Source organism: Mirounga leonina, unplaced genomic scaffold (assembly GCF_011800145.1).
Source record: "Mirounga leonina isolate KUSES-001 unplaced genomic scaffold, KU_Mleo_1.0 Mir_173, whole genome shotgun sequence".
Lineage (NCBI taxonomy): Eukaryota > Metazoa > Chordata > Mammalia > Carnivora > Phocidae > Mirounga > Mirounga leonina.
Window position 1 is genome coordinate 3,579,849 of NW_023270447.1, and position 19,749 is coordinate 3,599,597.

The window sequence follows — 19,749 nt, forward strand, 5'->3', positions numbered from 1 at the left end:
ATTGGCTGCGGCTCGCGGCCGGAGCTCGGCTCCAGCACCGCTTGACAACCGCAGTCGGCCAGGCTGAGCCGAGCGGTCCTCCGGGCGGGGTAGGCGCGGGGAAGGACGGACTGACTGTCTGATGGATTGACGCGCGGGCGGCAGGGGGGAGGACCGACGCCAAGCACAGACACAGAACTCCGCCCTAGCGCTCCAGCACCAGCCCGGAGCCGGCCGTGTCGGGGCCCCGTCCGCCGGCCTCTCAGCCGCTTTCTCCTCAGCCGCTTCCCTGGACTCGTCCCGGAACCTTCAGGTGAGTGACTCCGGGAGGCGGAGGTGGGGTCGGCCGCGCCGCACCTCGGGTTGCCATGGTCACCGGTCGCCACCTGTCACCACCTGACGGGGCTCCGATCCAGGCAGCCCTTGGCCCCTCGGGCGGCGCTTACGGCCCGGGAGAAGGGTCTCGGGCAGGCTTCGGTGCCGCCCGGGTGGGGACCGGGGTCGTGGGTGAGGCCCCGGCGCGGCCGGATGAGGACCTGGGAACTGCCTGCGCGCCCCTGTTCGGAGGCCGCCGCTCCTGAACCACACCTTCCCCTGTCTGCCAGCCGGGCTCTGGGGCAGAGCGACGCCCCTCGCCCTGGCGCTTGTCGGCCCCCAAGCGGGGAGCGAGCACAGGGTTGGTGTCCACCTCGCTGCTGCTGAGGGGCGGGTGGGGGGCTGGCCGCGCGGATTCTTCCTTCCTCGCCCCGCTGCCGAGCCCGTGCGAGAACTGAGGAGCGAGCTCGCGTCCCTGTCTGGGCGCGCCTTGGCCGGGAGGAGGGGAGGAAGCTTCGGGGCTGGGGGCCGAGCCGCGGCGTGGGGCAGCTCCGCGGGGCCGGCTTTGGCCTTATCTTACGTCAGTGGTCTGTGGGAGCAGCCTTTGGGGGTCTGGGCGGGGGCGGGGAGAGGGGTAGCGACTGGGTTTGGAACCGGGCTTTGCTGGGGCGGGGGAGCGCCTGCGTAGAAGACGCGGGAGGCTGTAGAACTCACAGGGTTCAGCCGGTCCGGTGTATTGGGGAGAAAGAGATTGGGGCTCAAGCTCTGGGGCATGGCCTTGGGCAGAAGGAGCGAGGGCAGGAGTAGGCAGGGGCAGCATTTGACCAGCATTTGATTTTTTTTCTTCTCTATACCCAGACGTGCAGTCAGTAACCACGCATGGTGTCTGAGCGGAGCGTTTTTGGCAACTTGGTTCTCTGCATAATGAAAGGAGAGGTCTTTGTTCCACCCAGATTCATAGGTTGTGATCTAACACTTATTTCCCTCCCTTTGTTGTAGACGTCACAGAATGCATCAAGAAGTTAATGGCACAGAAATTAACATGTAGGCTTTAAATATGCTACAAATCTTTTTTTTCACAGTAAATCCATGCAGAATTTTGTTTTATTTTATTTTTGTCTCCAGTATTGGCATGGGTTACATTGAATTTTTACTAGCAAGGAGAAACGCCTAAGAACCCATTTTCCTTTATATGGCATATTCTAGAGGTCTCATTTAGGAGGAAGATTTAATGAACAATTTTACCTTAGGTTTTAGGGAGTAGATTGCTTCCACACAGGAAAGAAAAATTATTATACAGTGAGGGAAGCGACAAGCAGTTAAACCATTAACTGTATATTGTCAGGTAAAAAAAAAAACCAAGACTCGAACTTGATATTATAAGTATGTAATTTTTTGTGAAGGGATTTTAACATGTTTATCTCTCACTCCTACTTCCCAATTCTTTTCTCTCTCTTTTAAAGACAGTATTAGGAATATATCATAAGAGAACAGGGGTGTTATCCTAACTTAGGATAGTTACACAATTGTGTTCAGCCTCTTTCTGTTTGTGAATTTGAGTTTATCAGTTACTGGACAGCATGTGATAATGGTTGATATATATATACACACACTGCAGTTTGAGAAACACTTCAAAATAAGTATGAAAAGATGCAGTTTTCCTTAGTAGATCAGTAAGCTGGAAATCAGATTGCCTGGATTTAAGTTTCATTTTGCTATTGATTACAATATATTTTGCTATTGATTACTACTTATCCTACTGTTGAGTCTAATATCTAATCTGTAAAATGGTAATAATACCTACTATTATTTTAGTCTGGAATGGGCTCTTAAGTTGAACAAAATAATCTATGTGAAAGCACTTTGGAAAAAATTTAAGGCATCTGTTGATTACCTTTTAATAGAGTGGAGCATTGGCAAGGATAATTAAAATCCTCTGCATGATCTCCTTAGCATTTTGAGGTCCAGGACCTTATTTCTTAGAATGGCCTTACAGGGCTCACAGGAACTATTAAGGTGCATCCTAATGATGGAAGTTCTTTATTACCGTGCTGACATGAAAATAGGGTGTTTCCTTCCATATGTGTGCAAGAATTGCTTTCCTGCTTTCGGTAAGATGTTCTCAAATTTAGAAAATAAGGCTATGGATACTCCGACTTGAGTTTCATTTGGTATTAAGAAATCCTCAGGGCGCCTGGGTGGCTCAGTTGGTTAAGCGACTGCCTTTGGCTCCGGTCATGATCCTGGAGTCCCGGATTCGAGTCCCGTATCGGGCTCCCTGCTCGGCGGGGAGTCTGCTTCTCCCTCTGACCCTCCCCCCTCTCATGCTCTCTTTGTCTCATTCTTTCTTTCTCAAATAAATAAATAAAATCTTAAAAAAAAAAAAATCCTCAGTGTGGGGGTGCCTGGGTGGCTCAATCAGTTAAGCGGCTGCCTTCTTTCTGCTCAGGTCATGACCTCAGGGTCCTGGAATCGAGCCCGCATCCCATCCCATCCCATCCCATCCCATCCCGCTCCCTGCTCAGCGGGGAGTCTGCTTCTCAACCTCTGCCTCTCCCCCTCCTTGTGCTCTCTCTTTCTCTGTCAAATAAATAAATAAAATCTTAAAAAAAAAAATCAGTGTGGATTATTGCTTCTTGAAAATTCAAATAGTTATCCCCTTTTATCTATGCTTTTCAAATAGTATTTGTACTGTTAGAGATAAGCTGCAGTGTGCCAAGAGATAAATCTGTGGTCACATAACATGGCACTCACTTAAGGAGTGGTTATCAATTTCACTTGAAAACTTGGATAAAAAATACTGTTTTTATATTAGAGCACCAAACGATGACATGGAGAATGTAATCACACTAATTTCTAAGGTAAAATTCAAAGACTTCAAAGAAATTTCATGCTTAAGGACTCCTGGGGACATGTTCAGTTTTTTCTGCCCTTATAGAGAAAAATTTAAGAAGCATTGCCGGGGCGCCTGGGTGGCTCAGTCGTTAGGCGTCTGCCTTCGGCTCGGGTCATGATCCCGGTGTCCTGGGACCGAACCCCGCATCGGGCTCCCTGCTCCGCGGGAAGCCTGCTTCTCCCTCTCCCACAGGAAATAAGTTGAATTCCAATTTCTAAAACTTTGACATTAGACTCATTATCCTGATTATCCCCTCTTGTTTTTCCCCCTGTAAATGTCAGAATGTTATAGTGGAAAGTTCAAGGGTTTTAGTCTTATCAACCCCGTCATACCTTTCTTGCTTCTGCACTTTTTGGTGTGTGACCTTAGACGAGTACCTAGCATCTCTGAACATTAGTGTAATCATCTGTGAAATGAAATTAAAGAGTTGTAGGAATTTTGTAAATACTGTATAGGAGTATTAAAGGGCCTGGCATAGTAAATGCACAATAAATGTTAGTACCTTTTCCTTTACTGTTTCTGCATATTAGGATTTTTTTTTTTTAAATCTTATTTATTTATTTATTCATGAAAGTCAGAGAGAGAGGCAGAGGCAGAGGGAGAGAAGCAGGCTCCCCGCCTAGCAGGGAGCCCGATGCGGGACTCGATCCCAGGACCCTGGGATCATGACCTGAGCCGAAGGCAGACACTTAACCGTCTGAGCCACCCAGGCGCCCCTCTGCATATTAGGATATTAAAAATCCCTCAAACTCATTCTTAGCAGGAAACCCCATTACTCCTCTGAACTTCCATGGCATTTTATTTGTAATTCTTTTATGGTGTTCTTTATATTTTATGCATATTACCTTTATATAGAAGACTTGAATCCAGGTCTTCAGACTCCAAATGCAGTGCTGGCCCATGCCTAAGGATACTTTTTTTCCCATGTAATACTGAGACCTTTACAGTGAATAGCCAAAGCTTATATATTTCAACTGATTTTTCTTCCTTTTTGTTTTGAGTTTGTTTCTATTTGGGTGAAAAGCTGTCCTTACAAAATGCCACACACTCCCTTAAAAACCTTTCTTTTGTGTTTCATCTTTTTGTTCACCATAGTAACTCAGCCATTGTATCTCTGGGATGCAGCATGGTGCTAGCACAGAGTAGATACTCAAATATATATTTTTAAATTTTTATTTGGGGGGGAGGGCAGCAGGAAAGGTAGAGAAAGAATCTTAAGCAGTCTCCACGCTGGGCGCCAGCCTCTGTCTCACAATCCTGAGATCATGACCTGAGCTGAAATCAAGAGTTGGACGCTTAACCAACTGAACCACCAACGTGCCCTAATACTCAAATATTTTTATTTTTATTTATTTATTTATTTATTTTTAAAGATTTTATTTATTTGAGAGAGAGAATGAGAGAGAGCACATGAAAGGGGGGAGGGTCAGAGGGAGAAGCAGACTCCCCGCTGAGCAGGGAGCCCGATGCGGGACTCGATCCAGGGACTCCAGGATCATGACCGGAGCCGAAGGCAGTCGCTTAACCAACTGAGCCACCCAGGCACCCTACTCAAATATTTTTAAACAAATACTTGAAACAAGCATTACTACAAGTAGGAGTCTCTTCATGTGGCATCCTCAACATAATTGATTTAATCAAGCTTCCCAATATTTTAAGATTATACCTAGAATATTTTAAAACAGTATATTTAAACTTTTTCCAAAGTAAATTTGTTTATTTTATCCACAGCACGGTAGCTCTCCCTTAGCATGTTATTAGCAGCCCTTTTGACATACTGCTTTTACCATGGGTATGAACTCTGAAGGGAAGAAGTTTATATTTATTAAGCACTATTCACATGCTTGCCATTCTGCCTGGACCTTTATCTTGTTTTACAAATCAACACCCTATTTTATAGAGAAAGTTCTACATGAAAAAGGATATAAACATTTTATACTACTTGATACATTTGATTCAAATAATGAATTCTATGAAATGAACAGATTTCTATGGCTAAGTATCATGTTTTGTGATTTTTGTTGATGTATTGAAAAAGAAAATGGAATACTATTTGAGAAAACTTAATAGAACTAAACTAAAATTGGAGCCCTAATGTCCATTTTTAGTTTAGCCTTTTTTTTTTAATGTTATTTTGAAAGCCTGGAAATTGAGTTGGGTTGGTTTTCTTTCCAACTTTAAGAGAAACTTTAGAAATGAAATTCTGGGAAGTGCAAAAACAGTATCTGACGAATAGATGATGATGTAAAGCAACTTTAGGTTTTTGGGTGTGTTTATTGTATAGTGCCCACATCATGGGAAGTGTTAATTTCAGTATATACAGTTACTGGACCTGACCATACCTGGAGTATTCTATTTTGGATGTTTAAAGAGGGAGATGAACACAAGTTCAGAGGAGAAGGACTAGAATAGTAGGGGATCTGTAAGTTGTGTGAAGAATGGGTGAAGCAAATAAGAATATAAACATGATTATTGTCAGAGTCAAATGTGTGAAAGTTTTAAACAAACTTGTTTCATGCTGACTCTGAAGACATAACTAGATAAAAATCACAAGAAAGTAGATTTCAATTCAGTATTAGGAAAGCAAAGTTTTGGGGTGCCTGGGTAGCTCAATGGGTTAAGCATCCAACTCTTATTTCAGCTCAGGTCATGATCTCTGGGTTGTGAAATCTAGCCCTGCATCAGGCTCTATACTGGGCATGGAGCCTTCTTAAGATTCTCTTTCTCCCCCTGCCCCTCCCCACTTAAAAAAAAAAAAAAAAGACAAGCAAAATTTTTCTCCTCGTGAAAAAATTATAGGAGTCCTGTATTACCTATTGCTGTGTAATAAATTACCTTTTCCAAAACATAGTGGCTTAAACAACAAATATTTATCTCACTGTTTCTGAGGGACAGGAATCTGGGCACAGCCCTGCTGAGTGCCTCTGATTTAAGGTCTCTCTTAAGGTTGCAGTCAAGATGCAGCAAGTATCTCATCTGAAGATACAAATCAGGGATGATCTCCATCCAGACTCAATGACTTGGGCCTCTGTTCCTGTGGGCTGTTGGACTGAGGGCTTTCATTTCTTGCTGGCAGTTGAGTGGTTCTTTGCCACTTGGATCTTTCCACAAGGTTGCTTCATGACATGGCAGCTGGCTTCGCCCAGAGTGAGCACTCTGAGAGAAAGGGCACATGCCTACACTCAGGACTCATGTTGAGTGACATCTCAACACTTTTACTATGTTTTTGTGTAGAAGTGAGTCACTAAATCCAGCCCATATTCAAGGGCCAGTGAGTACAAAAGGTTGTAAACACTAGTAGGCTTATTGGTGGACCATTTAGAGACTGCCTTTCACAGGTGCCTTGTGTGGGGGGCGTATAATATTTTTTCTGTCATTAAGGGGCATTTATGAATAGGTTGGCAGATCCATCTGTTAGAGGTATTTGGATATTCTGTACTAAATAGGAGAGTGGACTAATGTACCTTCCAATTCATACAAGAAATATGTGATAAATATATAAAAGCTAAGGGGAAAGCTAAGGATAGAAAACTTTAATAGGTAATTATATAGTATATATTCTATTGCACTTAATTCAGTAGTTAATGCTTGTATAATTTTGGCTTTTTTGGTACATTTTCAAGTTTTTGTGACTCTTGGTTTGGTACATTTCCTTATATGTTTCTGAATGTTGACCTACTGACTTAAAGCCATTTTTTAAAATTTTTTTAATTTTTTTAATTTTTAAAGATTTTATTTATTTATTTGACGGAGTCACAGCGAGAGAGGGAACACAAGCAGGGGGAGTGGGAGAGGGAGAAGCAGGCCTCCCGTGGAGCAGTGAGCCCGATGCAGGGCTCGATCCCAGGACCCTGGGATCATGACCTGAGCCGGAGGCAGACGCTTAACGACTGAGCCACCCAGGCGCCCCTAAAGCCATTTTTTATATAGTTCAATTTTTGAAATATATGCAAATACCTTAAGTTCTGCTTTTTCCCTTTGAAAATAATAAAGTATGTGTGGGAATAAAACAAGAACATGAAGGACATTTTTAATCTATTTTACAAAGCATACTTTTTTTTTTTTACCTTGGTTTTAGGTGTGATAGAAAACTATACTGTACGTCTCATTATATAATAAAAGGTGAAATTGTGTTCTTAGATAAAACATCTTTTTTACCATAAAGTAAAACACATGCAAAAATAAATAAGGAATACTGTATGAAATTATGAGTATTTTACTTTGACCTTAGTTGATATAGCATTAATTTGTGCTTAGAGTTTAGAATTAATTTTTATTACAAATATTAAGATTATAGACTTTCTACATTTCTTATTTACATACGTATGGGTTGAAACTCTGCTTAATATACATTTGAATTTTCATCATGAGCTGCTGTGATGATTTAAGGAATAAAAATATTTTAAAAATCCTTTGATTCTGGGCGCCTAGGTGGCTCAGTCAGTTAAGCGTCTGCCTTCAGCTCAGGTCATGATCCTGGGATTGAGCCCCACATCTGGCTCCCTGCTGGTCGGGGAGCCTACTTCTCCCTACCTCCCGCCCTGCCCCCCCCTCTCAAATAAATAAATAAACAAACAATTCATCCACATTGTAGCATTTGACAGAACTTCCTTTCCTTTAAAAAAAAAATCCTTTAATTCTTTGTATGATTAACACCTAAAGCTTTTGACTACAAGTCAGGAGACCTGGAGTTCTTAGCTCTGCCTAATGTCAAATAATTGTATGACAAGTGGTGGCACGGTTGCTCACTAGTAAGTGGGATTCCCATTTTGAATTGTTTTAAAGAATGGACTTGTTTTGGTCTGTCCATACTTACCTGCCAGGTTTCTCTTGAGATCAGTGACACAGTCAGTTGTCTGACTGGAAGCTGTTCAGTGTGAGACCAGAGAACACAGCAAAGGTCTGATAGGTCTTAAAGAGATCTGCTGAACCACGTTTTAAGCAAGTGAGCTATAAGTATATTATTTAAGAATAAAAATTCTCTACACATTTTGTTTTTCATTCTGAAATTCTTATTGCCTTAGGGGCGCCTGGGTGGTTCAGTCGGTTAAGCATCCAACTCATGGTTTTGGCTCAGGTCATGATCTCAGGGTTGTGAGATCAAGCCCTGCTGGGTATGGAACCTGCTCAAGATTCTCTATATAAATTGTCTCCCCTTTGTTTGCTGCCCTGTTAAATAGGTGCCCTCCGGTACTTTTTATTTATTTAAAAAAATTTTTTTTTTTTTTTTTTTTTTTTTTACAGATTTTATTTATTTATTTGTCAGAGAGAGAGAGAGAGAGAGAGCACAAGCCAGGGGGAGAGGCAGGCAGAGGGAGAAACAGGCTTCGATCCCTCTGGGATCATGATCTGGGGGATCATGACCTGAGCCAAAGGCAGATGCTTAAGCAACTGAGCCACCCAGGCGTCCCACCCTCTGGTACTTTTTAAAGATTTCCTGATGGGTGTCAACATGGATGTTGATACCAGGATGTATGTCCTGACACACTTCTGAAGTATTTAGCTGCTTGTGAAATACATGTTTAGTCTTAATGTAAATATTGGGTTAATTTTTTTAGTTTATTTATTTAATCTCTACACCCAGTGTAGATGTGGGGCTTGAACTCACAACCCTGAGATCAAGGGTTGCATGCTCTTTTGACTCAGCCAGCGGGCGCCCCAGATACTGGGTTAATTTCTTAAACTTACAAAACCAAGTGTCTTCATCTGTAAAATAGGAATGAAACTGCCTATCTCATAAGATTGCTATAAGGATCACTTAAACAATATGAGTAAAGATCTTAGAATAGTACCCAATAGTTTTTGCATTGTAAACATAGCAGTTAATCTTATCTTTGGGATTCTATCTAGTTGGTACGTTGATATAGAAGAGAACCTTTCAGATCTAATCCTGTAATTTTTCATAGTTTTTTTCTTTTTAAAATTAAAAAATTGTATTCATACAAGAAATATGTGTGTAAACATACAGGTAATATGTGAATGTTTGTAAACCATTTTTTTTTTTTTTAAGATTTTATTTATTTGACAGAAAGAGACACAGCGAGAGAGGGAACACAAGCAGGGAGAGTGGGAGAGGGAGAAGCATGCTTCCCACTGAGCGGGGAGCCCGATGCGGGGCTCGATCCCAGGACCCCGGGATCATGACCTGAGCCGAAGGCAGACGCCCAACGACTGAGCCACCCAGGCGCCCCATGTAAACCATTTCTGATAATACAAATGATAAACAATAAAACAGTCTCCCTTCAGCCCCTTTCTCTTCCTAGTTTTATGCCCTGCATCCAATTCCTTATCTTCAGAGGTAACCATTCTTAACAGTTTGATATGTATCCCACTAGACCTTTCTTTGTTATTGATTTAGACACGCATATCATATCTTCCCTTTAAAAAAATTAAGTGGACCTATTTATATTTATCCATTCAGTTATTTATTGATAGCTATATTGTTCTGTGAAGTGCCTTTGTATTGCGAGGATGCATTCGTATTCTATGTTAATGAATTTACCATAATTTAACAATTCTATTGATGAGAGCTCAGTTCATTTCTAATTTTTCTCTATTACAAGCAGATCTTCAAGGAACATCATTGTATATGTACCTTTGTGTATATTTGCAAGTACTTTTTAAGGATAGGTTTCTAGAAGTAGAATTGAATTGGTAAGTCAGAGTATAAATATTTAAAATTTTCATAGATAAAAATTTCATGCTGTCAGATTCTCTTTCAGTTTGTCCCAATTAACATCCTTTTTTTTTTTTTTTAAGATTTCATTTATTTGATAGAGAGACAGAGAGTACGAGGGGGGTGAGGGGCAGAGGGAGAAGCAGATTCCCCGCTGAGCAGGGGCTTGATCTCAGGACTCTGGGATCATGACCCCAGCTGAGGGCAGATGCTTAACCGACTGAGCCACCTAGGTGCCCCCAAATTTACATTCTTAACACAATATGTGAAAGGGCATTACTCACGCTCTTGCCAGCACTAGATATCAGGTCTTTTTTGCAAAACTAGTAGGCCATAATTGGTATCTTATTTTAATATCACTAGTGACGTTGAACATCTTTTCATAAATTTATTGGTCTTTTATAGTTCTGTGAATTGTCTCTTTATAGTCTTTGCTCATTGTTCAACTGGAATTTTGGGAGGTATTGATTTGAAGATGCTATTTATATGTTCTCAGTGGTAATCATTTAACTTTATGTGTGTTATGTTTATTTCTATTTTGTCCTTTGTCTTTTTTTTTTTTTTAAGATTTATTTATTTACTTGAGAGAGAGAGAGAGTGGGGGTGGGCAGAGGGAGAGAGAGAATCTCAAGCAGACTCCCTACTGTGTGAGGAGCCTGCCAGGGAGGAATCAATCCCAAAACCCTGAGACCATGACCTTAGCCTAAGACCTGAGCTGAAACCAAGAGCTTAACCGACTGAGCCAGCAAGGCGCCCCTTTCCTGTGTCTTTTAACTTGTTTATGGCAACTTCTATTAGAAATGGAAGGTTTATAGTTTACATTTTTAGTGCCAAATTTGACAGTTTTTTTCCCTTACATTTTCTGGGTTATGGGACTTTTTTTTTTTTAATATTCATTTGAGAGAGAGAGGGAGCATGGGCAGGGGGAGGGACAGAGGAAGAGGGAGAAGCAGACTCTCTGCTGAGCACGAAGCCCTACATGGGGCTCCATTCCAGGACCCTAAGATCATGACCTGAACCAAAGTCAGACGCTTAACCAACTGAGCCACCCAGCCACCCCTGGGTTATAGGACTTAATTACATAGTCTGAGTCAAAAATAGTTTCGTTTATCTTGTAAATTTTTAGTTCTTCAGCAATTAAATGTGCCTTTAAAATTTTTGTGGGTTTGAATATGGAAAGAACCCAATTACTTTAATCTCATAAAGAAAGATTGAAATAATATTTGAATCAGATCTGAGAAGAGGTCTTGTGTTACAAAAAAAATTACAAATCATTCTCAAATACTACTTCTTTATGTGTATAATGAATACATTATATTCATTATATTACTAATTCCTTCCAGTTACTTGCAGTTAGAATTTTCAAGTAATTTGCAATGGGAAATTACTTATGTTTCATATTATTATTTTTAAATTTTTTGAATAGGTAATATTTGTACATGGTACAAAATTCAAAAGGTACAAAAGGGTATATCCTGGAAAGTCTTCTTCCCATTCCTATTTTAAATTATCCAGTTTTCCTTTGAGACAATCATTTTTTGTCAATTTTTTTTTCCAAAAGATATTTTATGCATATACACAACATTTAGTGTATGTTAATTGAATTCTTTTCTTTTTATAGCTATATTAAGCTGTACCTGCTTTAAAGATAATTTGTTCTTCAGGCCAAAATTATTCACAGTTCCAGAAGGTAAATTAGAATAATTGATGAATGGAGAACAGCTGTTAACAGTAAGAAGGGACACATGCTACATCCATGTCACAAACCTTAGCTAATTAGCAGACATGACAGAGCTTTGCAGTTAGAAGGACTTTTATTTGCTTATATGATTTAAAACAAATCTATTTTCTTTCCTCTTATTAAACTGACCTTATAGATGAGAGATTTCTGATTATCCCAGACTTTTTCCCAAGAATTTACGTATACTTGCTGTTATTGAAATGTGACTTAAAGCAAATTATAAAACTTAAATCATAGAAATTACCCAAATTAACCCTCTTGTTTTATGTATGAAGAAATTGAAGCCTGTAGAGATTAAGTGACTTGCAACATCACATTTATAATTCCAAAGGCCAGACATTTACAGTTAACTAACAAATTTTTAGAATGCTATGTTATTAAAAAGATAGCAAATTTATTTCTCCATTTTTTAAAAAGATTTTTATCTGAGAGAGAGAGAGCATGAGTGGGGGGGGGGGAGCAGAGGGAGAGGGAAAAGCAAACTCCCCGCTGAGCAGGAAGCCTAACCTACCAGGGCTCCATCCCAGGACCCTGAGATCATGACCTGAGCCAAAGGCAGATGCTCAACCCACTGCCACCCAGGCACCCTCATTTCTCCATTTTTTAAAGGAAAAGGTGCAGTAGTCTTATGTCCCAGTTTGGTATTACATTAAAAGGCTTCATAGTACTTCATTTCCTTATCTGCATTTTTGCCTGTAAACAGGAATGGTAAGGCAGTGTTATTCATTGTTAGGCACTCTGTAATACTTGGAAGATTAAAGAGAGTCATTTTTATTGTGTGGGATGGAGTTAGAGATTAATGGAGACTTTCTTAAGCGCTTTTCTTGACTATAAAATTTATAATGGCTGTACTTTGATTCCCTTAATCTCATACCTGTGAATCATTCTTAGCTTTGTGCATTTTTCTTCCTTCCTAATCTGTATTCTAAGTGAGTAAAGAACACTTCAAATGTTTCTCATTGCAAAGGAATATTTAAATCATATCTATTTATATTTGATTAGAAAGTTACCACTGATCTTTTTTCATGAACCGTTTTCCATATCCATGTATAGAAATATATATAGAAGTCAATATATTTTGGGGTGCCTGGGTGGCTCAGTCGTTAAGCGTCTGCCTTCGGCTCAGGTCATGATCCCAGGGTCCTGGGATCGAGCCCCGCATTGGGCTCCCTGCTCCGTGGGAAGCCTGCTTCTCCCTCTCCCACTCCCCCTGCTTGTGTTCCCTCTCTCGCTGTGTCTCTCTCTGTCAAATAAATAAAATCTTAAAAAAATATATATATTTCTGTCAATATTATTTTTTTTCTTGTTAACATTTTACCTTTAATCTTAGATTTCTAAAAATAATTTTATTTTCTTGCCCCTTAATATATTCTTCTATGTTGTAACTACCTTCCAACTGGTGTCCAGATGTACTCATTATTAAAGAAAACTTTCCTTATTTCACCTAGTCCAGAGCTAGATATAAGCAAAACCTTATCTCTAAAAGGAAAATCCATAGAGATATTTTTGAGATTTTTTTTTTAAATAGGTAAAATTGTCATTTATTATGGAAATACTGAAACCTTCTGTTTTTTTTTTTCGTTTTGTTTTCTGTTTTCAGTAGAATACAGTTTATTGTTGGCCCTACATAAATTCTGCCTGGTGAGTAATTGTTCACATGTACCATAGGCTGGTATGTCTACCTAAGATATTGTCAGAACTGACTTTGGCTAAATAAAGGGCTAGAGCTTTATCCTTTTCTTTTTTCTTTCTTTCCTTTTTTTTTTCTGTTATTTTTTAAGATTTTATTTATTTGAGAGAGAGTGTGCTTGTGAGCACAAGTGGGGGGGGGAGGGGCAGAGGGAGAGGGAGAAGCAGACTCCCTACTGAGCAGGGAATCCCATGAGATCAGGACCTGAGCCAAAACCAAGAGTTGGACGCTCAATCCACCGAGCTACCCAGGCACCCCTCTATCCTTTTGAATGGCTTTTAGAATAGTAGGAAAGAAAATAATTTACTCTGTACCTTTTTAGAGACATTTCTTCATTAATTTTTTTTTTTTTAAAGATTTTATTTATTTATTTGAGACAGAGAGAATGAGAGACAGAGAGCATGAGAAGGAGGAAGGTCAGAGGGAGAAGCAGACTCCCCGCTGAGCAGGGAGCCCGATGCGGGACCCGATCCTGGGACTCCAGGATCATGACCTGAGCTGAAGGCAGTTGCTTAACCAACTGAGCCACCCAGGCGCCCCATTTCTTCATTAATTTTTGCATCTTAAGTTAATTCAACTAACATTTGTTGAACACTTAACATACCGTGCATCTCATTTTAAAAGATAATTTTAGTTGTTTCTAAGCTAGTTAACTCTGTTTTATATCTCCTCTGAGGACGGGGGATGAAGATTTATTATTATTATTTTTTAGATTTTTATTTATTTCTCAGAGAGCGAGAGAGAGCACAAGCAGGGGGAGTGGCAGGCAGAGGGATAAGCAGGCTTCCTGCCGAGCAAGGAGCCCTGATGCGGGACTCAATCCCAGGACTCTGGGATCATGACCTGAGCTGACGGCAGACGCTTAACCAACTGAGCCACCCAGGTGTCCCATGAAGCATTTATTATTGAATTCTACTCTTCTGAATTAGAGAAAAATGCTAGCTTTGTGGGGATTAATAGTTTGAGATTAAAGATGTATATGAATTCTGTTTTTATATGTTATGTATCTTTAAAACTTCTATTTATAATGTACTTAATTTCTAAATTATATAGCTAGGATTTGGGGAGCCTCTACAAATGTTTCAGTAACACAGGGTGGTTAGAAAAGAATAAGATACAGTCATCAAGCATATACCTATGTTTGTTTTAGTTTGTTTTTTAAAGATTTTATTTGAGAGAGAGCACGAGTGGGGGAAGGGCAGAGGGACAGGGACCAGCAGACTCCCTGCTAAGTGGTGCACCGCTGACATGGGTCTGGATCCTAGGATCCCAGAACTCTGAGATCATGACCTGAGCTGAAGGCAGCCACTTACCTGACTGAGCCACCCTGGCGCCTCTTTATTTCTGTTTTGTTTTATATCTAACAACAGTGAATTTTACAAGAATTAAAATTCTGGGTTGGGTGGTTAAAATACTTTATTTTTTTAATAAAGATTTTATTTATTTATTTGACAGAGACAGCGAGAGAGGGAACACAAGCAGGGGGAGTGGGAGAGGGAGAAGCAGGCTTCCCGCTGAGCAGGGAGCCAGATGCGGGGCTCGAACCCAGGAACCTGGGATCATGACCTGAGCCGGAAGGCAGACGCTTAACGACTGAGCCACCCAGGCACCTTAAAATACTATATTTTTCTACTAGGAATTTCACAGTCTAGAATTAAAGCTTGTGTTTTAAAATCCCTGACCAATTCTAGGTTAATTAGGATATATTTTCTGTATCTATTCAAAATTTAAATGTAAAGTCAGTGTAAAATATGTATTTGTAAGAATATTTCTTCTCTTAGGCTTTAATAATCAGAAATGATGGCAGCATTAAACTTGTAGTTATGATTTAAAGTGGGACTATTGCCATAGATTCATAGTAACTCCAAAGTTACTCCATATTTAGACTGAATATTTAATAAATGGAGGCCTATAAAATGTTCAGGATCATTGGGTATATTGAACAACGTTAGAAAATTGCATCTTGGCTCTGCACTAGGTTGTATGGTTGGTACATAGTGATATAAGTGAAGTGCCCTCTAAGAACTTAGAGATGGAGGGGGCATTTATTTTTCTGATAATTAGTTAAAGCCATTCTTTTGATAGTAAAATTACATGAAAATTTGAGAAATTCTGAAACCACTCATCATGCTTTAGGAGTAATCTCAGGGAGGCAGTTCTGAAATGTAATTAGAATTTAGTGAGTAGAAATATCATTAATTTTAGTGTATCCTCTTTTGAACAAAGTCTATGCACAGGAGGATGGTCAGCTCAGAAGAAAGCAAAGAGAAACCCAAAGCATGCGGAACTGGGGTAGCTGCCCTGTTGAGAGAGAGATTGGTGATTTGTTTCTCGAGGCAGGCATATCCTTATTGTTGGATGGATGTAGGAGATTAGCTTAGTCTGATGTCATTAAATATTTGAATCATATAATTATCTCCCCATGTTCTGTCCCTTGTTTACGCTACCACCTTCTCTACCTAAGAGAGAAAATGTACTCATCTGATAGGAACATTCTAGTATGCTAGACATTTACACTTCTCATTATGAAGAAGTTGATTGACAAAATAATAAACAAATTGGAAAAAAATTAACATGTTTGCATACATGTATGTGTTTGTTTCTGTGAGCTTCATTAAAGTTAGTTGGTCTTGTGAGAAAGATATGCTTACAATCTGATCCGATGATGTGTCTTTGTAGCTAATCCCATTAGCATGGTAGTCTTTTGTATTGCTCTGAGCCTTGACATTTGAAAAGTACAACAACTTAGGCCCTTTAACTTGTGTGGCCTCATCTGTGAAATGATCTTCAGAATTCCTCCTAGTTCTAAATCTTTATGAATTCATAACCTATGTGCTTAGTTGTATCACTGCACACTTATAGGTAAAAGAAGAGATTATAGAGAGTTGAAATATCTTTGTTTCACGTTTAGGTTGATAGTACCAATATGACTTAAAGTTGCACTTTTTAACCAGCCTTACTTTGTTTGGCTCCAAAGTACAAGGTTTAACATTTTACATGTTGCTGCTAGACTATAAGCTTCTTAAGGACAAGGCCAGTGTCTCCTAAGTATAGAACAGTGCCTATCACAGAGAAAAAGCAGTAAGTGCTTATTGAATGAGTGTATACCTAGAGCAAGGTATTTAGAACCTGGCTAAACATGGTTTGGTTATTAGTGACTTTTTAAAATATTCTTTATTATGGCAAATTTTAAAAATGTGTAAGAACAGACAGAATAATACTGTCTCAGTCCATTTTGGTTGCTGGAACAAAATACCATAGACCGGGTGGCTTATAAATAGCAGAAATTTATTGCTCACAGCTTTGGAAGCTGGAAATCTAAGATCAGAGTGTTAGCATGGTCAGGTTCTGATGAGGTCTCTCTCTCTCTCTGGTTGCAGACTGCTGTCTTCTCATTGCATCTTTACAAGGTGGAAGGGTTGAGCTAGCTTTCTGGGGCCTCTTGAAGGACACTAATCCCACCAAGGCAGAGCCCTCATGATCTAATCACCTCCCAAATGTTCCACATCCTAATAACATCAATTTGGAAATTAGGATTTCAACAGTTTAATTTTGGGAGGACACAAATGTTCAAACCGTAGCAAATATAAATATATGAACTTTTATTTACCCATTACCCCACTTCAATAGTCATGATTATTCTTGTTTCCTCTTTACCTCCTTCCAGTCCCCTCTTGTATTATTATGAAGCAAATCACAGACTTTGTATCATTTAATCTGTATTATTCCACTGTGTATCTTTCAAAGATAATGACTTAAAAAAATTATAGCTATAACCTTTATTACACCTTAAAAAATGACTGATTTTGATAAATATTAATTTCACTTCAAAATACCTGTACTAAATATTTCCATGAAATCTCTAATGTGTAGTTTCCAGACAGTTAATAACACTTAGAAATAAAACAGTAGGACTAATTTTTGTTTTTGTTCTGTTTAATATTTAGGCTATCAACATGACGGCTGAAGAAACAGTGAATGTAAAAGAGGTTGAAATCATTAAGCTAATTTTAGACTTCTTGAATTCAAAGAAGCTTCACATTAGTATGTTGGCCCTTGAGAAGGAAAGTGGAGTCATAAATGGCCTATTTTCAGATGATATGCTTTTTCTGAGGTATGATTTCATTAGTATTATGAGGTTTGTAGCTCTTTCAAAGAAGTGTTAAGTATTAATAAGGTAATATGTGTATTACAAGGATATATTTATAATCATGAGACGGCTATATAAGTATAATTTTTTTAATTCATTTTTTAAAAGATTTCATTGAGAGATAACGACAGAGATAGCAAGAGAGCACAACGGGGAGAGGAGGGAGAAGCAGGCTCCCCATTGAGCAGGGAGCCCGATGTGGGACTTGATCCTGGGATCCAGGGATCACGACCTGAGCCAAAGGCAGACACCCAATCAACTTAGCCACCCAGGAGCCCCAATAAGTATAATTTTCAAAAATAATGTTTGTTTTTATAATGGAACATTTACAAAATAATGTTCTCTATAGAATGTTTTCAGTAGTAAGATCCAGAGGTCCATAAAAAAAAAACACCAGAATCACAACTCCACTGTGGTTGTGGTGTCATCACAAAAAATACTTGAGTAAGAAATCAGGGACTCTGGAAAGATAATTCCTGCAGTACCATTTTTTTTTTTTTTTTTTTGCCATAGAAATGAATATAAACCTATTCATTATAGAAAATATACAAAAATAAGGAAGAAAAATCACCCACCACCCAGGCACACTTCATACTAATAATTTTCTGTACATATTTTTAAAAACCCCAGCAGTTCTACTGCATTTATAATTTAGTATCCTTTTTTATCCATTAACATCATAAGGATTCTCTGTGTTATTACAAATTTATACTATAAAAATTTTCAGTTTAATCAATTTCCTTATGGTTCCCCTATTTTTAGACAAATTATTTCCAGTTTATCTTAAATAAATGCTCTATTGAGCATCTTTTATACAAATGGCTTTTTCTATATCTTGGATTATTTCCTTAGAACAAGATTCTTGGAATTGCAGAGCAAAAGGGAATTAACATATTTGCCAAAATGGGAAGCTAAATATATCCTAACTTGAATTAGATGGAAAAAGAAAAACCCAAATTTCCAGACAGAAATGTATTCTCTGCTTATGTGATACTGAATATCCTTGACAAAGAGTACAGATTCTTGGACATGTGGCATTTTGTGACTTGGAAAGCCTTAAAAGATGAAGCATTCCCAAGTCATGAAAAAGGAACTTAAAAAAAAAAAAAAGAGCTTTAATAAGAGAATTTATTTAAACTCCTTGAACTTCCCTGTATTTGGTGTTACAACTGTCATTTAGCCCTGGGGAGCTTAGTCAATGGATAATCGTCTGGAACCAGTACTGAGGCCATATTCTTTTGGTCCTCTTTCAAGCATTGCTACTCCTGGAATTTAGCAGTGGCTCTCAAATATCCCCCCTTGAACCTGTTGGGTTTCTGATGAAGTTTTACTGGTCTGAAATGCAAACAATTATAGAAGAGTAAGTTTTTAAACTAAATATATTCATCTTAAAGGACTAACCTTTGAAATTTGTCCTTCCTACTTTTTAAATATTAAAATACCTCTTTATAAAATGATTATGATTGCTTTTTATTAATATTCCTTATTTGCAGACTCAAAAGTTGGCAATCCAATATAGATCCTCCTGTCCATCCCTTTTAAAATTTTACTGTTCTAAAAGCCAAAAGTGGGGCAATTTCTATTATAAAGAGCAGCAATAAGAATGCCTTAAAACTTTTGTAAGTTCCCATAGACCACTAAAGTAGGATGAAATCTGTCCTCATTCCTTGCTGTTTTTATTTTCAGAGTATAAATTTTAGTGTCAAATGCCTCAGAGATGTAGAAATCACAGTTTAGAGCAGGATTTCTCAACCTCAGCACTAGTAACATTTTGGGCCAGATAATTCTTTGTCCTGTGTGGGGTGTGCATATTGTCCTGTGCATTATAGGATGTTTAGCAGCATCTCTCACCTATACTCAGTTGATGCCAGTAGCACCTCCCAATGTGACAACCCAAAATGTCTCCAAACGTTACTAGATTTCTTGGGGGCAGAATTGCCCCAGTTGAGAACCACTGATTTAGTAGTGAGTCTGGAACATACCCACACACTGGCCCCTAAATAATACAGAACAGCTTTAAAAGTGTAAGATGAATAGGAAAATAAAGGAACTTTTAGACTTAGCCCAATGTTTTTATATAGGTGAAAAAAACATAGAATGAGAAGTGGTTGCAGATCACAAATTCTTCTCATATAGAATATGTTGTTACAAGTAAGTTGTGAAAAATTTAATTATAGTGGTTGAGAAACCAAGTAAAATGTTAACCTCATCACAGACTTCAGACTAAAGTTTTAATGCTGTCATATTTATTCTGCTTTTAATTAGTATAACCCAAATTTGATAACATGCATGGGTTTTTTTC

General features: G+C 38.9%; 1 protein-coding gene across 9 annotated transcripts in view; it reads left to right on the forward strand.

Moving 5' to 3' along the window:
• WDR47 (WD repeat domain 47) overlaps nucleotides 1-19,749 on the forward strand; it is a 56,837-nt gene continuing 37,088 nt past the window's right edge. For 2 of the 9 annotated variants that reach the window (XM_035017865.1, XM_035017868.1), the window contains exons 1-2: nucleotides 1-292; nucleotides 17,245-17,411. In XM_035017865.1, coding sequence (XP_034873756.1) covers nucleotides 17,254-17,411 — 158 coding nt within the window. In that variant the 5' untranslated portion in view covers nucleotides 1-292; nucleotides 17,245-17,253. Of the gene's footprint in view, nucleotides 293-13,144; nucleotides 13,249-17,244; nucleotides 17,412-19,749 lie in introns of those variants that run through there. The other 7 variants (XM_035017870.1, XM_035017872.1, XM_035017871.1 and 4 more) reach the window with 6 other exon arrangements.